The 19,741-nt window shown below is 46.2% G+C and overlaps 1 protein-coding gene across 1 annotated transcript in view; it reads right to left on the reverse strand.

Annotated features, from left to right (window-relative positions):
• LOC119174280 (multidrug resistance protein mrp-7-like) overlaps positions 1 to 19,741 on the reverse strand; it is a 104,857-nt gene that overhangs the window by 18,764 nt on the left and 66,352 nt on the right. The window contains exons 14-16 of the mRNA XM_075883050.1: positions 4,442 to 4,649; positions 3,342 to 3,652; positions 1,556 to 1,888 (exon numbers count right to left, since the gene is read on the reverse strand). Coding sequence (XP_075739165.1) covers positions 1,556 to 1,888; positions 3,342 to 3,652; positions 4,442 to 4,649 — 852 coding nt within the window. The remainder of the gene's footprint in view (positions 1 to 1,555; positions 1,889 to 3,341; positions 3,653 to 4,441; positions 4,650 to 19,741) is intronic.

Consider the following 19,741-nt stretch of genomic DNA (forward strand, 5'->3'; position numbering starts at 1 on the left):
AGAGTTTGAAGTGTTGAAATCATTTTTCGGTAAATATTACTTTTCCAAATTGACTTTAAATCAAATGCGCCGCTTCATTTCGTTACAGTACAGATTATTTACTATTATATTATCAAATTCGTCCTGTTGCATCTGTTTTCCTCGTAAATAGAATAATCTTAACCTGTTATTAAGAAAGTAATTCATGATAACTATCTTGCCCTTAGCCTATCTCCCAGCGTGGATGTGCGCCACATTATCAAGGATATCGACTTGACTTGAAGAGGTCGACTGTGGGCTTCGCCATGCGGACGGCGGCTTGTAGTTTTCTTTTGACGGCCTACCTCATACTGTCAATAGCTTGCGAATTAAGCAACACGCGCACCTCTTAAATCCAAATATGCATGATGCAAGATTGTCCGGCATGGCGCTGTATATCTCTTTATTGGCAATGCCGCAGAGAATACATGCAAAACGCTCATCCATATTTTTGATACGACGTCTTTTGAGCTAACGAAACCCGTGCGTTGTGTTTCGTTGAAAATATTTTGGGACTTTGAAGATGGTTTAATAGCGTTAGAAAGGTTGTACATATTCTCTAGAGCTGGGCAAACTGGGCTTGCGCTCGTTGTTGGAATACGAACCACCGAAAAATTGTTAGAAGTGCTTACGCCATCTAACTGAACCTACGCTTGACATTTGTTTAGGAATTATGGACACTGAATCACAAATGACGCAACAACACGCCGAGTGCAATACTTTGTGGCCCTTTACAATGTTGTTTTACCCTTTGTACGCAGCATTTGCGAATGATGCAGCGTAATATTGTTTTGGCAGTGTAATCAGTGTTGCGTCTTGCGCATTCAGAAACAATTCAGCTGCTTGTCTTCGGGAGCCGTGGAGTCAATCCAAACCCCTGGTGACAACGGGACTGTAGGAGTTTGAGGGTCAGTATAATGCAAGTACTCTAAACGAATGTAGACGCTGTATCACAAGGACAAATATAAACCATGAATAGCAACAGCCTCATGTTCACTTAATCGTTATGGGCGTATTTTAATATTACGCATTTTAAACGGCAGCGTGCATGGAATAGGGAACTATGAAACTGTTCATCTTATTTCTGTTGTTTCGAAAGACGTTTGTATGACAGTCTGCTTGACGTTCAAACGTCTACGACATTTGTATAGAAAAACATTTTCAACCTTTGTTGTTTCATATATCCACGGGGTCCATGGCTTGCATTTTTACGTTACCAAGGTGTAGTAGTGATTATCGCAGTTTTGTAGCGGCAGCGAAATTTCGCACAAACGTTAACACGAACGGCTGATTTTGCAAATTGTAAGCATTGTTCAAATAGCTCAGCGAGCAATTAGGCCTTACGAAGCTACAGCCAACTTTCGCATAATTTTAGAGTTAAAAAATTCAATTTTAGAGTACTCATTTGAGCGCTCAGTATCTGCTATTCAAATACTAAAACACCACTTAGCTCAGCATAGAGCTGTCTACGAAATTATCCTTAATACTGACAGACAAGGCTGCTGTCTCTCTCAGAAGAAGTATTTGCAGAACGTACCGTCAAGGCCGAAAGAAAAGACAGACCAACCGAAGCTGCAGCTTCCTCGTTGCCTCGGCTTGGCACCACCACAATGACTATAGTGAGAAGAATGACAAGTACACCGAAGACGGTCACAATGAGTCGGGTGAAGGAGTAGGAAAGAGTGAAGGTGTTGAAGGCTTCGAAGTAGTCGTTCATGAGTCGCCTGTACCGGGCACAAAACTTTTCCATGACTCGATAGCATCGAATCATTCCAACAGAGTCGAGTGTCTCCATCAGATGCTGCAGCACCATCGATAATCTTGTGCTCTCGTACTGCCTGCTGATTGTTGTCGCCCTGATGATGTAGCGCTGAATCGTGCAAATGGAAATACCTTTATATTGTGGTAACATTGCTGAAAATGACTCCTTGTACAATGGCTACAGCTTGTTTACGCTAATAATATAAGGGTACGCATTGAAACAAACCTGTGTTTGCAAGGTAGCTTCAAATGTACACATTGTTGCTGATGGCTGCGCAGCTTGCCTAACGATTAGTCATATATCTGGCCACACAAGGCTTCCAGAACATCCTAAAGTGAGTTTTTCAATAGTATAATGTTGGCAAACAGCAGCAAGTGCTAACCTAGGCACTAACAGCAGCAAATGCTAAGCTAGTCAGTATAGACTTTATTTTCTTTACAATTTATTTACCAAGCCGTCACAACATGCAACAACTCCAACGGGTGGTAATATTATTATACCAAATAATATGCCTCAGAACACATACATTAGATGTTAACATCAACCTATCAGCAACCGAAACATTGAGTTGACAGATACGAGAAGCTTGTGACACTGCGTGATGTGTAAAAGTGCTTCCCTACTGTCATCTATAAAAAATTCTTATCCCCTATCTATAAACGGCGGGAAACGGGGCTTAAAAAATATTTCCGAGGGTATTAAGATTACCACTACACATATTGATGCTTACGATTCACACGTCACAAGTTTATCCCTCGAAGCCAAGTGTAACTCGTTGCCTTGGCGTTTTCATGTGTACATAGTGACAGATTCCCTGGAACAATGTTTAAGGCTTTGCACATAATCTCATTACTTACCGTATAAGTTCATCTAACATATCTGATTGCACAGGCTGTGTACAAGACACTCGCTGAACTTGGCATGATGAAGTATATTTTCCGCTCCCCTTTTTGTTGGAGCAGCTACTCATTGTAAGGCTCTTGTCGGTGTACTGCCTCCGACACCAGTCATGAAATATAGTTGCCTAACGTGCCCATTCAGTTGAATTGTTATATTGTGTCACGATAACTACAACCCCACAATTTATCTAATAACCCCACGGGATCCTTCAAAGAATTAAAATAGAATGAAACATAGTCGTTTGTGGCTGTGTTCTTTCGAAAGCTCATACATATGGCCCACAAAAAAGGCAGCCTTATTTGAAAGGGCACTGTGGCATTTTGCTTTTCTTCTGATGCCTCAAAATGCTGATATAATTTTCATACAATACTTCATTTTATACTTGCTTTCTACTGTTTTCTGCCTTTGTTTAAAAATATTATATCAGCATTAATATTTATGCGCCATATTATATTTACTCGGTTCGTAGAGCTTGTTCGCTATCGAATCGCATAGCAACTTCATCAGGAATTTCCTCCTGACTCAGCCGGAGCGCGATTTCATCAACTACTGAAGCACAAGAAAGATTTACTACAGAAATATGGGAAGACAAATTACGAAGGGTTCGATACTCAGCTGGTATATGTCGCTATAAGGTGCGAATTAAGTAACGTGAACTTACCATAATGAAGATGAGTACAATCTCAACACCGCAGGCCAGAATGCAAACTGTGAGAGCCTGCGTTCCGATGACGGCAAGCCGCGCTACCACTGCAAGTAGCGTCTGGTAAAGCTGTTTCATTGCGACGAATGCCCGGCTGTCGTTCATTTCCAGGTCCACCGAAAAACGGTTCATTATTCTACCTCGCGGGGTGGCGTCGAAAAACGAGAGCGGGCTGTTGGCGACGTGCCGTATCATCTTGTCGTGAAGGCTGAGGGAGAGCTGTCGCGTGCCACGAGCGAGCGAAATTCCTGCGACCAGTCGGAAGAGTACTGCGTAGCATAAAGAGACGTTATGACGCATTGAATCGCAGGAAATAATGCAACAACTTGAAGCGCAATAATTAGAATGTTGATCTTAAAATGTGTGCTTAAAATAAATTTATGAAAAACCACTTACATTTAATAATTCATTGGATAGTATCCGTAGTTTTAATAGTACGTTTCGCGAAATCGAACCGTGTATACGAAATGTAACATGTAATGCCGTAAACTTTTGCCTGAGTCATTGCATCTGAATTGGCAAAACGCATGGGTAAGTTGATCGTATACCACGCGCCTCGTCAGTGGTGCACTGAGGACATTCATGCTGAATTGACATTAGTAGACCTTTTGATATGAAGTAGGAGTAAGACGGACAGGCAAGGAGGTTAACTAGAAGCACATTTGGTTTGCTACCCTACACCTATAGGAAGGAATGAAGCAGCGAATAGCGAGAAAGTTGCCCGGGCACATGTGCGCCATCAAACGTTTACAAGCAATCAAATTACCCGCAGTCAATATTAAAGCAATATCAATATGTTTTGCTTCGAACCTACTGATAAGGCGTAGCCGAGGCAATATGGACTTCAGCTTCTCCACAGAAAAACAGTTGGGACAGAACAGAACAGTATCAATGCCCACGTCACTTTGTTGGCTTGCAAAGCGTAAAGCCAGGATGTGAGGATCTTCTCTTTGGAGAGCGGTCTGTCGTCTACTTCGTTCAGCGTATTGCGCGGAACGTGGCGTCCGCTCAATCACAGAACACACGAGTTGCGAGATATGAATCTTGCCTGCACTTACCATCTCCAGTGCAGGTCAACGCAAGCCACATTATTATGTCTTGGCTGGAATATCTCGAGTCACTTTTACGTATTTTGAGTGCTGCCCAAGCTTTGACGCAAAGAAGTTGCCCGGCTGTCATTGCGGCGCTAAGTGCGAAGCAGGAGAATGCTAGGACCATGCAGAGGCCCGAATACTTTATGTACGCCATTGCAATAATGAGAAGACCCTGCATAGTTAAAAAAGAAGAAAAAAGCACACTGTGATGAAGTACATGACATGCAAACAAATTTAGGAAATTTGTAAAGAATGTAGGAAATTGCATAACGTAAACTAAATGTGAATATTGTAGGAAATTTGCATAACGTAAACTATATTATAGAGAAAAAACTGCCGTACCTCAAGAAATTGACTCTCAAACAATAAATGCCTGCAGCTTCTACACGTATCAGGTGATAGACGTAATAAAGTAAGTTTAGGAGAACATGTTTCAGTGATTTTACTCCTGCAGATGTAATTTCGACAGATGTTTTCGTTTAATAGGTAAAAGTGACACGTCCAATGATTATGCAGCTGCTCTTGCTTACGACTTGTAGATCTCTTGTTACCATGCTTTATTTATTTATGAAGCCTAAAAGCAGCAAATTATTGAGACTTTTATTCTTGCAATTACGAAACCTTTTTTTGTGGCTGTGTTATTCTGCGGGTGAGAGTAAGAAGCGCGGTTGGCTGGCGCCAAGCATGTGTGACTTCTGGATGTACCTTCCAACTCTTTACTTTCGTCATTTATGGCTAGTTTCAAAGCACATGCAGTGGATCTATCAATTACTTATTAAAGGATTTTTCTCGCTTTTAACCAAGTAGTCTTAAAGGAACGAAGACATTACCTAATGACTTATTAAAGAATCTTCCTCGCTTTTAATTAAGCAGTCTTAAAAAAACGAAGACATTACTTTGTTGGCTGATTGCCCCTCTTCTTTAACAACCGCACTCGACTCCAATGTATTGTCCGTCTTGTTATCCTTTTTTCTGTAGAAAAAAAAAACGTAGCATGAATGCTCCCGCTAGCTCAGGACAGACATTCAGGTAGTGATCTTGGACATAAGATGAAAAGCATTCCTTCAATGCAACCTGTTGGTGAGTACAAAATGGTAATATTTCACGCTGCACTTTGGTGTTTGGCATTAAGTGATCGATTAATTGATATGTGGGGTTTACCCATATCTACCATATCACCATATCTACCTATCAATTATGAGATATCATTACTACCATATCAATATGAAAGACGCATTAGTGGAGGACTCCGGTAATTTCGACCACCTGGGGTTCTTTAACATGCACCAAAATCTGAGCACATGGGCCTACAACATTTCCGCCTCCGTCAGAAATGCAGCCGCCTCAGCCGGGGTTCAATCCCGCGACCTGCGGGTCAGCAGCCGCGTGCCTTGGCCATCAGACCACCGCGGCGGGGCATTGGCATTATGTGAATACAGCACGTCATACTTTCACACCATAGATTGAAATATTTGGTTCAGCTGATGTATTTATTGGTATTCAAATTTTTAGTGGCCTCTTGCTTCTTGGAAGGATTGAGAATTCCTCGTGGTTTCACTATAATGGGAAGGCTCATGTCTGTTTCGAGAACGGCATGACATTCTTATGTTCGCAGTCAATATTTTAAAAGTGACTACACTTCGATGTAGATGTATTCCCTACATTTATTTGTATATCACCTAATGACATCATTGAGGCGGAAATGTTGTAGGCCCGTGTACTCAGATTTGGGTGCACGTTAAAGAACCCCAGGTGTTCAAAATTTCCGGAGCCCTCCACTACAGCGTCTCTCATAATCAAATGGTGGTTTTGGGACGTTAAACCCCACAAATCAATCAATCAATCTAATGACATCATTTTCTGGGCTATTAAAAACCTTCGAAGGTACGTGTTAAGTTTAATAGCCTGCATTGCAATTAATTCCTGCGTCTTTACAAATGCAGCTGAAAACGGGGTCGGGTCTTAGATGAGTATATACTTTAATTAAAGCTTTATTGATACCCTCGAAGCGTTTGCGTTGCATGCTTCAAGTAGTATGAAAAAAAAAATTTAAGTTTACTGCGTCCCCGCAGTAAACACGGAAGTCGTGTTCCCGCATAAGCGTGAAGACAAGCAAAAAAGGCTGCATTACTTGAGAATTTAAAGCATCACCAATAGGGAAAAAACCACAGCATATTCATGAAGTGAATGACGATGAGTGGCGCGAAGCGTCCATCAGCCCATCCGTGCTTCCGTCTGTCTGTTCGTTTTTGCTTTCGTCCGTCCGCGCGACCATCCGTGCGTCCATGCATCCGTCCGACCATTTGTCCATGCGTCCGCCCTTGAGTTCATTCATGCGTCCATGCGTCTGTCCGTCCGTTTGTGCGACCATACGTCTGCGCGTCCGTCCATCTGTCCATCCACCTTCTGTATGTCTGTCCGTCCGTCCGTCCGTTTGTCCATATAGTGAAAATAAAAGTACCACCATCTCGCATTCCTTGTGGCATGTACCCACTCCGCGCGTCCATCCATCCATTCGTCCGTCTGTCAGCTAGTCGGTCGGTCCATCCGTTCATGCGTCCATCCGTGTTTTCATCTAGTGAGCACTCCAAGTACCGCCATCTCCCATCTCGCATTCTCTGTGCACATACGCGCTCTAGAGTGGGTATTTGCCACCGGTGGCTACCTACACCAACAGAGGATAGACAGACCCACACGCTAAAGAGCTTCGCCCCTAAAACACAATTATAGTATATCGTTCAATCTTCCTGGTGTCAAAACAATACACAAACGCAGGTTTCTACTGGATGACTGACTAGCTGCAATGTTGCGCAGCAAGATATTTGATATACATAGAATAGTAGGGGGGGATGAACGACAAGAGAGAAGGCAGGAAGGTTAACCAAGCACATGCCCGGTTTGCTACCCTACGCAGGGGGAATGAGAAGGGGGCATAGAGATGAAAAAAAGGGGAAAGAGAAGAGAAAGAGAAAGAGAAAAAAAGAGGATTGTTAGTCAATCGGCTGGCGTGTATGCAGCGGTGGCACTAAACAAAAGCTAAAGGTTGTCACGTAGGGCTGTGTGTGGTTCTCTTCTTTGGCTCCGTCTTTTTGTGCGCCGCTTTTCTTTTATTATGAATATACACCAACTCGCCCAACTTTCTATTCTGTTACAATATATTTCTTGTACACAGGGCTCTTTTACTTGTTCTAATTTGAGTACTTCTCATCCGGCCACCCTGGCTTCAATTAAATGCAGCGCTGTGTGTGGTTCTCTTCTTTGTCTCCGTCTTTTTGTGCGCCGCTTTTCTTTTATTATGAATATACACCAACTCGCCCAACTTTCTATTCTGTCACGTAGGCCTGTAGTCCTCAAAGAGCACAAGACAGCTTTGACTACTTTCTGAGCTGACGAAAGGCGAGGATGGTGTTCCATAAGCATCTGCATAGACAGTGGCCGATCGTCCAATTGTCGCAATTCGCCCGAAAACTGTCTTTCGGAGGCAAATCAAGGGCAATGGCTTATCTGATGGTCCATGTCTTCTTTGGGGCAGCAGACGTCACATTCCGCATTGTCGGTCAATCCGATTAGGTATCTATATGCTTTTGTGAAGGCAACCCCCAACCAAATGCGACAAAGAAGCGAAGCATCACGTCAACGAAGTTCGGATGGAGTTCGAAGTTCAAGTCGTGGGTTTATTTGGTAGCGTCTTGTATGTCTAATGCTTGGGGTGTTCCACTCCTGCAGACACAGACTACGTGCCAGGTGACGAAGTTGCTTTGCAGCCTCAGTCCTTGACAAAGTATTCGGAAGGATGTCCTCCTCTTGGTGCGATGTGCGAGCTGCGTTGTCCGCAGAATCATTGCCACTGGTCCCACAATGGTCAGGAAGCCACTGAAACTTGACCTCGTGGCCTGTTTTTGTGACGGGATGAAGAAGCTTGACAACTTCTTAAGTTAACTGTTCATGGCAACATCGTCGAAGGACTGACTGAATGCTCTGTAGGGCCGGCTTCAAGTCGGAAAACACAGCCCATTTACTCGGTCTTTAAGATTTGATGTACTCTAAGGCGCCACGCAAAGCCTTAACTTCTGCCGCCATAGACGTAGTGGCGTGTGACAGCTTGATTCGCAGAGTGATTCCTCTAGATGGAATCACCACCGCACCGCCAGAACCAGATGCTGTGGTTGAGTCATCGGTGTATATGTGCACGTCGTTATTGTGCCTTTCGTGCAGAAGGTTCAAGCTCAATTGTTTTTACGGCTGATAAAGGCAAATGTGATTTTTTCTGCATTCTTGGAATTGAAACACGCACTTGCAGAAGTGTCAGGCAACACGAAGGATACACCAGTTTCTCAGCAGGCGTAAAACCTGACGTAAATGACGCACGATGTGCACAGACAATCGCACTAAACTTCGTGTGGGGCCTCTCAGTAGCGAGGGTTTCCAAGGGGTTGGAAGGATTCCTAGCATGTTGCCTGAGGTACGTACGCATCGTTTCAATGATTTTTTATCTGCTGCTCTGTTTCTTGACGTTAAAGGGGCATACGACAATGCCACCCACGAAGCTATTCTCAGCGCACTAGAAGGAGTGGGGCTCGGTGGCAGGATATAGGGGAGACCCGCTCAGGTTTGCCCGGCGACGCCAGCGCTTGCCTTTCCCTTGCCAGAAAAAGCGCACAATAGTAGCGTGTAGCGACCCTTCCGCTCCCTTTGGCTTCCACGCATTTGCGAAGCACGCACTGTACGTGAAACGTCCCTCGTTGCACGATGTCACTCATGTCACGAAGTCAACAGAAAGGGGGGAACTATTGCTGCATCGTCAACTGTCACAATAGCCATGGAAACACGAAGGGGGTCGACACCACCAGTGAAATTCTACCGATTCCGAAACCGATGGTACGAAACAAGCAGACGACAGGAATGTATTACATCAGTGCGCCGAAAAAAGTAAGAAAACAATTTTTTCAGAAAAATTAGCAGGCGCACAATGCATGCATTCAAAATAACGGGGGTTAATTCCTGCGTCACCGTTTCTCTAATCTATCGAGTTACTGGGAGATGCACATCCCCATCTTAAAGGTATAGATTTTCAACCTCCCTCTTTAGAGCACTGTTAAAAATTGCGAAGAAATATTTTATGCTGCTACTATTATTCGATATTGTTGGGGACGTAGTAATTGAAGTTGTGTACACATGTGGTATTGGTGATGTGTTGTTATATATTTTTGTATCTACGCGGCGCTGACGGAAGTGTGTGGTTGCCAAAAGCTTGGACAATGATTTGTAGCAGGCATTTTGTGGGAAACTGCTAAAATGACTCAATCAAGTCTACACCCGTCGTTTGTGCCGACAGTGTTTCCAGCGACTTACAAGAAACGAGCACCTCACGCATAAACGGTGGAGATGTATGTTAGGCAGTGAAGTGCTTAACTATCTATGCATTTTAAAGCATTTTCAGAGGACTCTTGATTCCTGATTTCAAGCTCAGCGAGAATTCGTTCCGCGTATGTGCAATTATCAAGTAAAGCTGAAATGGAAGGGTTTTGATCAAACATGGCACTTTCACACCGCCACATTTGAGGGATAAGATTAGAACGCGGTTGGTAACAAGCGTATGAAATATTTCTGTGCACACAGATAGACACAAGTGCTAGTTTTTTAATAAGGAATTTTGCCATCGTACATGTTTTCATAGTGTTTGATTTCATATGCAGTACTTGTTTTATATTGTAATTGTAAGGCGTTACTAACAGGATCACAGAAAGCCCTTGTACCTATACTCATTTTCAGACTTCTTGTACATCTTATTCTTGAAGATGGTAAAAAAATTATTATTATCTGGTGCACTACAGATATGCTCACTGTTGATCACCGTAAAATATGTGAATAAAAAAACTCCAACGTATGAACGTTCTTGTGAACGGCATGATCTAATCTCTGCCACAACCTCATTTTGTTTAGGTGAAAGCGTCATTATGTGAGGGCACCCAGATCAGCACAAAATTCCGTGGAGCAGGCTGTGCCGCAAGGTATTGCTCAAGACGACCCAGCGATGCAAAATGAAGAGAACTCTGTTTCCCTCGATGTCTATGACATGCTTTCAAGTGATTTAGAATCGCTAGAGACGCCTGCGCGGCAATTAAATTTGCCACTGGAGATGCGAAGCTCCCGTTTGAGTGGACATGACAAGTACGAAAAAAGTGAAAAAATACATTAGCCGTTGTTGCACGTCAATTGCCAGACGCAGTGACTATAGTTGGTACTGAGTGTGCAGGGGCAGCCCGAACAACAATGTGCATTTTGTGTCCAAGATAAAATGCCTTTATAGCAATGTGCTCTTCCCCTGCAGATTAGACACACACAAAAAAGTTTCTCTGAAAGCTGGGCGCTCATCATGATGGTATGCATGCTGTTCGTGAACTCGAAGTACCCGCTATGAGAACGGTGATAATGCAAGGTAGGACACACGAGATAGATGTAAATTTTCATTGTGGGCCAGAAAGAAGCCCCAAATAGACGATTTATTTTTGAAGTGCTGTGCATATACCCAACGATAACTTGGGTGGGTGCTAGTAAATTAAGGTGTCCCAACTAATAGCAGTCACAGCGCAAGAACCGCTTAACCTAAAGCACGAGAAGCGGCCTGACCCATGCACCAGTAACAAACATAGTGCATAGTACACACAGCAAACCAAATAAAACAGGTATATAATTATGAACGTACAGAAAGTTGTATTCACCTCTAACTCCACGTCGTAAACAGCGTCGTCTGCTACAACTTGTTTCGCATTGACTACATGGCTAAGCAGACGCTGCCTTTTTACCAAATTGCTGCCACGAAAAAAAAAAATCCTCCATTGTGGTGATCCTATTAAACATGGACAGAAGCGTATACATCATAACCGTGCGCGGCGCGAAACTCTCAAAAACACGTGCAGAACGCGTGCAGCATGCGAGCAAAGCAACGCGTTTTCAAGGCGGGTTGAAAGGGACAGCGGAAGGGTCAACACTCGGGTAACCAGTTTTCACCCCGCATTGACTGACAGCGCCAGGCTCTGCAGCGCCTCCCTCAGCGTGGGTCTTCCCATATGCGGGGGTTCAAAGCTACCTACAGAATAGATCATTTCACGTGCAGACAGAAAATGGCCCGACACCCGAGTATTACTGCAGCTGAGGAGTCCCGCAAGGCGGAGTGCTAAGCCTGACGCTGTTCAATCTAACACTCATTGGACTAGTTGGCAAGCAACCAAGCAGTGTACGATCTTTCATTTATGCTGATGACATCTGTGTGTGGACATTAGGTGTGACTCGACTTCAACTTCGTGCTCGACTTCAGAAAGCAGCATCAGCGACATCGCACCACCTACGCAAACAAGGGCTCGAAATCGCAAGTGGAAAGTGTGCAGTCGTGGCTTTCACCAGAAAACCAATGTCCGCTTATAACATATCAATTAACGGGCAGTTGGTGTCATGCAGCCGGAGTCACAGGCTCTTGGGAGTCATAATCGACCGAAACCTGTCTTGGACACCCCACGTAAACTACGCGAAAAAGCGGCTGACCGCCATAAGTCACTTATTCAGGTTTCTTCCGGGAAAAGTTGAGGAATGTCGGTCGAGTCTATGTTACAGCTGTACAAGGTATTATTTATTGGATTCCTGCGGCATAGCCTAGCTGTTATATTGTCACGGGGTCGTGACGTGGCTGAAGACAGGAAACTTCGTGTTGGGATTTAACTGTTTATTTGGGCGAACCTTTGCCCGGTAAACGGAAGTCTAATTACAGCAGCAGTCTTGCACAGATAGCATTCTCGGACTGATAGCGGCGAACGGAGCGTCGGCCTTCGATCAACAACTGACAAGCGGCGAAGTGCGTCAGCATTTATACCCTTGCCGTTGAATGTTCTAGCGTTATCGCTGGTGGTGGCTTAGGTTCCAGAACAATCTGTCGCGTTCGCACAGTGGGCGTGATCTTATCGAAATGATCTACTACAGTCCGGAACCTTCTCGAAAACTGCAGGCGTGGTTTGCGCTGAGAATCGTGTGGTGTTTTGGGACGATAACAAAAACTTGGGAAATGGAACGTGGCATTGCCCCCCTTTGAAAAAAGGCATCGTCCCGATGCTTTAACTAAAGATTACGGTACAATATTAATGCAAAAAAGTACAATGAATAAATTACAATACAACAATAATACAAAAAACACTGTTTCAGTTTGTTAACGCGCATGAAACGGCTTGAGGCGCGCGACATGGACGACTTCAGGTCGCGATCGGCGTCGTTGAGAGTTCGTGATGCCGTCGGGGACAACCTGGTAGTCAAGTGGGCCGAGACGTCGAACTACCTTGTACAGTCCGAAGTACCGTCGCAGAAGCTTTTCACTTAGTCCACGTCGGCGTATCGGCGTGCACACCCAAACACGTTCACCGGGCTGGTATTCCACGAAGCGTCGTCGAAGGTTGTAACGGTGGCTGCCGGTCGTGTGTTGATTCTTGATACGGATACGCGCAAGTTGTCGGGCTTCTTCGGCGCGTTGAAGGTACTCGCTCACATCGAGGTTTTCTTCGTCGGTGACGTTGGGTAACATGGCATCGAGCGTCGTTGCCGGGCTCCTTCCGTAGACCAATTTGTATGGAGATATCTGCGTCGTCTCCTGCACCGCCGTGTTGTATGTGAAGGTCACATACGGAAGAATGGTGTCCCACGTCTTGTGTTCGACATCGACGTACATTGACAGCATGTCGGCGATCGTCTTGTTAAGCCGCTCGGTGAGGCCGTTGGTCTGTGGGTGGTACGCTGTCGTCCGGCGGTGGTTTGTTTGGCTGTATGCCAAGATCGCTTGAGTTAAGTCGGCAGTGAATGCCGTTCCTCTGTCGGTGATAAGGACCTTCGGGGCGCCGTGACGTAGGACAATATTTTTGACGAAGAACTTAGCTACCTCGGATGCACTGCCTTTTGGCAGGGCTTTTGTCTCGGCGTAGCGGGTGAGGTAGTCGGTAGCTACCACGATGCACTTGTTTCCGAAAGCCGACGTCGGGAATGGCCCCAGTAGGTTTATACCAATCTGCTGGAAAGGTCGGCAAGGTAGATCAATTGGCTGCAGAAGTCCCGCGCGCCTTGTCGGCGGTGTCTTGCGTCACTGACGGTCCCGGCATGTCCTCAAATAACGAGTGACGTCGGTTGTAAGACGTGGCCAGTAGTACCTTTCTTGTATCCTCGCGAGCGTGCGAGAAACACCGAGGTGCCCTGCCGTCGGATCGTCGTGCAGGGCCTGCAGGAGTTCTGGTCGCAGAGCTGAAGGAACCACAAAGAGGTACTTAGCTCGAAGCGGAGAAAAGTTTTTCTTTTGTAGAAGACCGTTTCGTAGAAAGAACGACGCAAGTGCGCGCTTGAATACCTTCGGGACTTCGGCGGTCCTGCCTTCGAGGTATTCTATTAGGGCCTTAAGTTCTGGGTCGGCCCGCTGTCGTTCAGCGAAGTCGTCGGTAGTTATCGTTCCCAAGAAGTATTCGTCATCCTGGTCGTCGGGTAGCGGTTGGTCGACTGGCGCACGAGAGAGACAGTCAGCGTCGGAGTGTTTTTTGCCGGACTTGTAAATGACAGTAATGTCATATTCTTGAAGTCTCAGGCTCCATCGTGCGAGGTGACCTGAAGGGTCCTTCAAGGTGGCTAGCCAACACGAGGCGTTGTGGTCGCTCACAACTTTGAAGGGCCTGCCGTAGAGGTAGGGGCGAAATTTCGACGTAGCCCAGATGATGGCGAGGCACTCCTTTTCTGTTGTGGAATAATTTGCTTCTGCTTTGGATAGCGATCGGCTGGCGTAACTAATAACCCTTTCAAGTCCGTCAGCCCTCGCACAAAAACGGCGCCAAGACCTACGCTGCCCGCGTCAGTATGTATTTCTGTCTCGGCGACTTCGTCGAAATTGGCAAGTAACGGAGGTGTCTGGAGGCGATGTTTAGGCTCCTGGAAAGCGTGTTCCTGTGGCGTTTCCCACTTGAACTCCACGTCGGCTTTGGTAAGGTTAGTGAGAGGATCGGCGATGCGGGCGAAGTTTTTCAGGAACCGCCTATAATAGGCGCACAGGCCCAGAAATCGGCGCACGGCCTTCTTGTCAGTGGGCGGCGGGAAGTCGGCGATGGCGGCTGTTTTCCGTGGATCATGACGAACTCCAGACTTGCTGATAACGTGCCCCAGAAACAAGAGCTCCTCATACGCAAATCTGCACTTTTCTGGCTTCAGTGTGAGTCCGGACGTCTTGATGGCTTGAAGTACATCTTCAAGGCGCCGAAGATGCTCGTCGAAACTCGAGAAAAACACGACGACGTCGTCCAAGTACACAAGGCAAGTCTGCCACTTCAATCCTGCCAAAACTGTATCCATAACGCGTTGAAAAGTTGCAGGCGCTGAGCAAAGGCCGAAGGGCATCACCTTAAACTCGAAGAGGCCGTCTGGTGTTATAAACGCCGTCTTCTCTCGGTTTCTTTCGTCGACTTCGATTTGCCAATAGCCAGTCTTGATGTCCATTGACGAAAAGTACTTGGCGTTATGGAGCCGATCAAGTGCGTCGTCTATTCGTGGGAGAGGATACACGTCCTTCCTTGTGATTTTGTTCAGGCGGCGATAATCGACTCAGAAACGTAGGGTCCCATCCTTTTTCTTCACTAACACCACGGGGGATGCCCATAGAGTCTTGGACGGCTGGATGATGTCATCCCGCAGCATTTCATCAACTTGTCTCTTCATGGCCTCACGTTCTCGCGTCGAAACCCTGTACGGACTCTAACGGAGTGGTCTGGCATTTTCTTCGGTTATGATGCGATGTTTCGTGATTGGGGTCTGCCGAATTTTCGATGACGACGAAAAGCGATCTTCATATTACAGGAGCAGGGCCTTGAGCTGTTCTTGCTTATCGCTCGGAAGTCTGGGATTGACGCCGAAAGCTATGGGAGGGGCTTGGTTCCTCTGAGCAGGTTCCGCAGAATCGGCGAGGGCGAAAGCACTGGTGGCTTCGACAATTTCTTCGATGTATGCGACCGTTGTTCCTTTGTTCACATGTTTGTACTCATTGCTGAAACTCGGAGCATAACCGTTGCTTTGCCTCCCCGCAGCTCTGCAATTCCTCTTGCGACGCAAATATTTAGGGTGACCAACAGATGCTGCGTTCCCGGCGGGTGACCACCGCCGGGAATGCACTCCCTCACCAGAGAAGGATTGGCCACCCTGGTGCAGTATCCGGCCACTACCTCCCACATGCATACGTCAAATAACTCACGGCCCTCAGTCCCCAGCAGCTGTGAAGCAACTGACCACGGCGGCGGTCAGATCTGCAACGCAGCAGAGGGTGCTAACAATCTGTGGATCCGGACAGGCCGCCATTGGAACCTGAACTTGGCAACGTTCAACGCTAGAAAATTATCTAGTGAGGGAAGTCTAGCTGTACTATTCGAGGAGCTAGAGGGTGTTAAATGGGGTATAATAGGGCTCAGTGAGGTTAGGAGGGCAGATGAGGCCTATACGGTGCTACAGAATGGGCACGTCCTTTGCTATCGGGGCTAGGCAGACAGAAGAGAACTGGGAGTAGGGTTCCTAATTCAAAGAAACATAGCTGGCAACATAGAGGATTACTATAGCATTGATGAAAGGGTGGTAGGCATTGTAATTAAACTGAATAAAAGATACAAAATGAAGGTAGTACAGGCTTACGCGCCTACATCCAGCCATAATGAAGCTTCAGTTGAAAACTTCTATAAAGACGTGGAATCGGCAATGAGTTAGGTAAAAACGCAGTATTGATGGGCGACTTTAATGCAAAAGTAGGGAAGAAGTAGGCTGGAGACCAGGCAGTAGGAGATTATGGCATCGGTACAAGAAACGCCAGAGGAGAGCTACAAGTGGAATTCGCAGAACGCAATAATTTACGGATTTTGAATACCTTCTACCGAAAACGAGAAAACCGCAAGTGGAAGGGGAGGAGCCCTAATGGCGAAAATAAGAACGAAATAGACTTTATAATGAGTGCACACCCAGGAATCGTGCAGGTTGTGGAAGTGGTTGGCAAGGTACGATGCAGTGACCATAGAATGGTACGGTCTCGAATTCGCGTAGACTTGAGAAAGGAACGACAGAAACTGATACGCAAGAAGCCAATCAATGAGCTAGCACTGAGAGGGAAAGTTCAGGAATTCAGAGTGTCGCTGCAGAACAGGTACTCTGCTCTTAGCGAGGAAACCAACCTTAGCGTAGATACAATGAATGATAACCTGACTAGTATCATTACGGAGTGTGCAGTGGAAGTTGGAGGCAGGGTAGTTAGACAGGACACTGGCAAGCTTTCCCAGGAAACGACGACCCTAATTAAGAAGCGTCAAGTTATGAAAGTGTCAAGTACAACAGGCAAAATAGAACTGGCAGAGCTTTCGAAGTTGATTAATAGACGTAAGGTATGCGATGTAAGACGGTATAACATGGAGAGAATTGAACACGCTCTGAAAAACGGAGGAAGCATCAAAGCAGTGAAGAGGAAACTTGGGATTGGCAAAAGTCGGATGTATGCACTAAGGGACAATGAAGGCAAAATAACTACCAATATGGATAGGATAGTTAAAATAGCGGAGGAGTTTTACAGAGATCTGTACAGTAGCCGAGACAACCACGACCTTAATACTATAAGAACTAGCAGTAACCCGGATGACACCCCACCAGTTATGATAGAAGAAGTCAGAAAAGCTTTGGAGAGCATGCAAAGAGGCAAAGCTGCTGGTGAGGACCAGGTAACATCAGATCTGCTGAAAGATGGAGGGCAGATTGTGTTAGAATTAGAAAAACTAGCCACCCTGTTTACGAGGTGTCTCCTGACGGGAAGAGTACCAGAGTCTTGGAAGAACGCTAACATCATCTTAATACATAAGAAAGGAGATGACAAGGACTTGAAGAATTATAGGCCGATCAGCTTGCTCTCTGTAGTATACAAGCTATTTACAAAGGTAATTGCTAACAGAGTAGAGAAAACATTAGAATTCAATCAACCAAAGGAACAAGCAGGATTTCGAACAGGCTATTCAACAATTGACCACATTCATACTATCAATCAGGTAATAGAAAAATGCTCAGAGTATAACCAACCACATTACATAGCCTTCATTGATTACGAGAAGGCGTTTGATTAAGTAGAAATATCAGCCGTCATGCAGACACTGCGGAATCAGGGCGTAGATGAAGTATATATAAACATTCTGGAAGAAATCTACAGGGGGTCAACTTCTACCATAGTGCTTCATATAGAAAAAAACAGAATACCAATCAAGAAGGGTGTAAGGCAGGGGGACACAATCTCCCCAGTGCTATTTATCGCTTGCTTACAGGAGGTTTTCAGAAGTCTAGAATGGGAACAGTTAGGGATAAGAGGTAATAGAGAATACCTTAGAAACTTGCGCTTCGCCGATGACATTGCATTGCTGAGTAACTCAGGGGACGAATTGCAACTCATGATTACGGAGTTAGACAAGGAGAGCAGAAAGGTGGGTCTTAAAATTAATCTGCAGCAAACGAAAGTAATGTACAACAACCTCGGAAAGGAGCAGCGTTTGAAGATAGGTAATAGTGCACTTGAAGTTGTAAAAGACTATGTCTACTTAGGACAGGTAATAACCGCAGAGCCGAACCACGAGATTGAAGTAACTAGAAGAATAAGAATGGGGTGGAGCACATTCGGCAAGCACTCTCAAATTATGACAGGTAGATTGCCACTATCCCTCAAGAGGAAGGTATATAACAGCTGTATCTTGCCGGTACTTAGCTACGGAGCAGAAACCTGGAGACTTACAAAGAGGGTTCAACTTAAATTGAGGACGACGTAGCGAGCAATGGAAAGAAAATTGGTGGGTGCAACCTTAAGCGACAAGAAGAGAGCAGAGTGGATTAGGGGACAAACGGGGGTTAAGGATATCATAGTTGAAATAAAGAAGAGGAAATCGACATGGTCTGGGCATGTAGCGCATAGACAGGATAACCGCTGGTCATTAAGGGTAACTAACTTGATATCCAGAGAAGGGAACCTTGTTAGGGGGAGACAGAAGGTTAGGTGGGCAGATGAGATTAAGAAGTTTGCGGGTATAAATTGGCAGCAGCAAGCACAGGACCGGGCTAACTGGCGGAACATGGGAGAGGCCTTTGTCCTGCAGTGGACGTAGTCAGGCTGATGATGATGATGATGATGATGATGATGATGATGATGATGACAGATGCTGACTGCCTTCAACGACGCCTTCCAAGTCAGGTGATTTAGGAGCGCCGACTGAAATAATGACGCTTGATCGAGGCGGAATGGTGACTTGTTCTTCCAGCACATTCAAGGCATGGTGTCCTGACGGCGTGCGCGGTGGTAGTGCTTCTTCTGTGGATAACGTTATCGGCTTTGTTTTTAGATTGATCACAGCACCATGGAGGCATAAGAAGTCCATGCCAAGGATGACGTCTCTCGAGCAACGCTGTAGGACTACGAGGTCCGTAGGATAAATACGGCCGTTAATGGTGACTCTCGTTGTGCAGATTCCTGCGGGCGTTTTGAGATGACCTCCGGCTGTGCGGATTTCAGAGCCTCTCCAAGCTGTCCTAACTTTCTTTAACTTCACGGCGAACGACCCACTGATGACAGAATAGTCGGCTCCAGTATCGACGAGAGCGGTCACCCTGTGGCCGTCGACAAGAACGTCGAGGTCGCTAGTTCGCCGTCTCGCATTACAGTTAGGGCGTTGCGTCGGGTCAAGTCTGCGTCTGCTTGTTCCACTGCTTCCAGGTTGCGTCGTCCGGCCACCTTCGGTAAGTGAGCTTTTGCCTTCAGGGCTTTGCCTGGTTGGCGTTGTGTTCGGAAAGCTCCGTCGCGGCGGCGTCGTCGTCGGAGGATCTTCGTTAGTACGTCGCACAGCAACCGCACCTCCATCGGTTGCTGCCCTTAGTTTCCCGCATACGGGCTAGGAGACCGGCCCCGCGTTGGGCCAGAGTACTGCCGGGGGTGCGGTGACATGCGGCGGCTGGGCGACGGTGAAAGGGAAGGACTTCGTGGTGTCCATTGAGTTCCTGCCAGGTAGTCGGCGATGTCACGTGGCCGATCGCCTGGCTGCGGACGCGGTGCATTGACGGCGAAGCCACGCAGTCACATCTCTCGGTACTGGCAACGGCGGTATGTGTGCCCGGCCTCGCCGCAGTGGTAGCAGAGCGGGCGGTTGTAAGGTGCACGCCAAACGTCCGTTTTCCTCGGCGCACTGCGCTGGCCCGCTGGAGAAC

Source organism: Rhipicephalus microplus, unplaced genomic scaffold, assembly GCF_043290135.1.
Source record: "Rhipicephalus microplus isolate Deutch F79 unplaced genomic scaffold, USDA_Rmic scaffold_15, whole genome shotgun sequence".
In the NCBI taxonomy this organism is placed as follows: domain Eukaryota; kingdom Metazoa; phylum Arthropoda; class Arachnida; order Ixodida; family Ixodidae; genus Rhipicephalus; species Rhipicephalus microplus.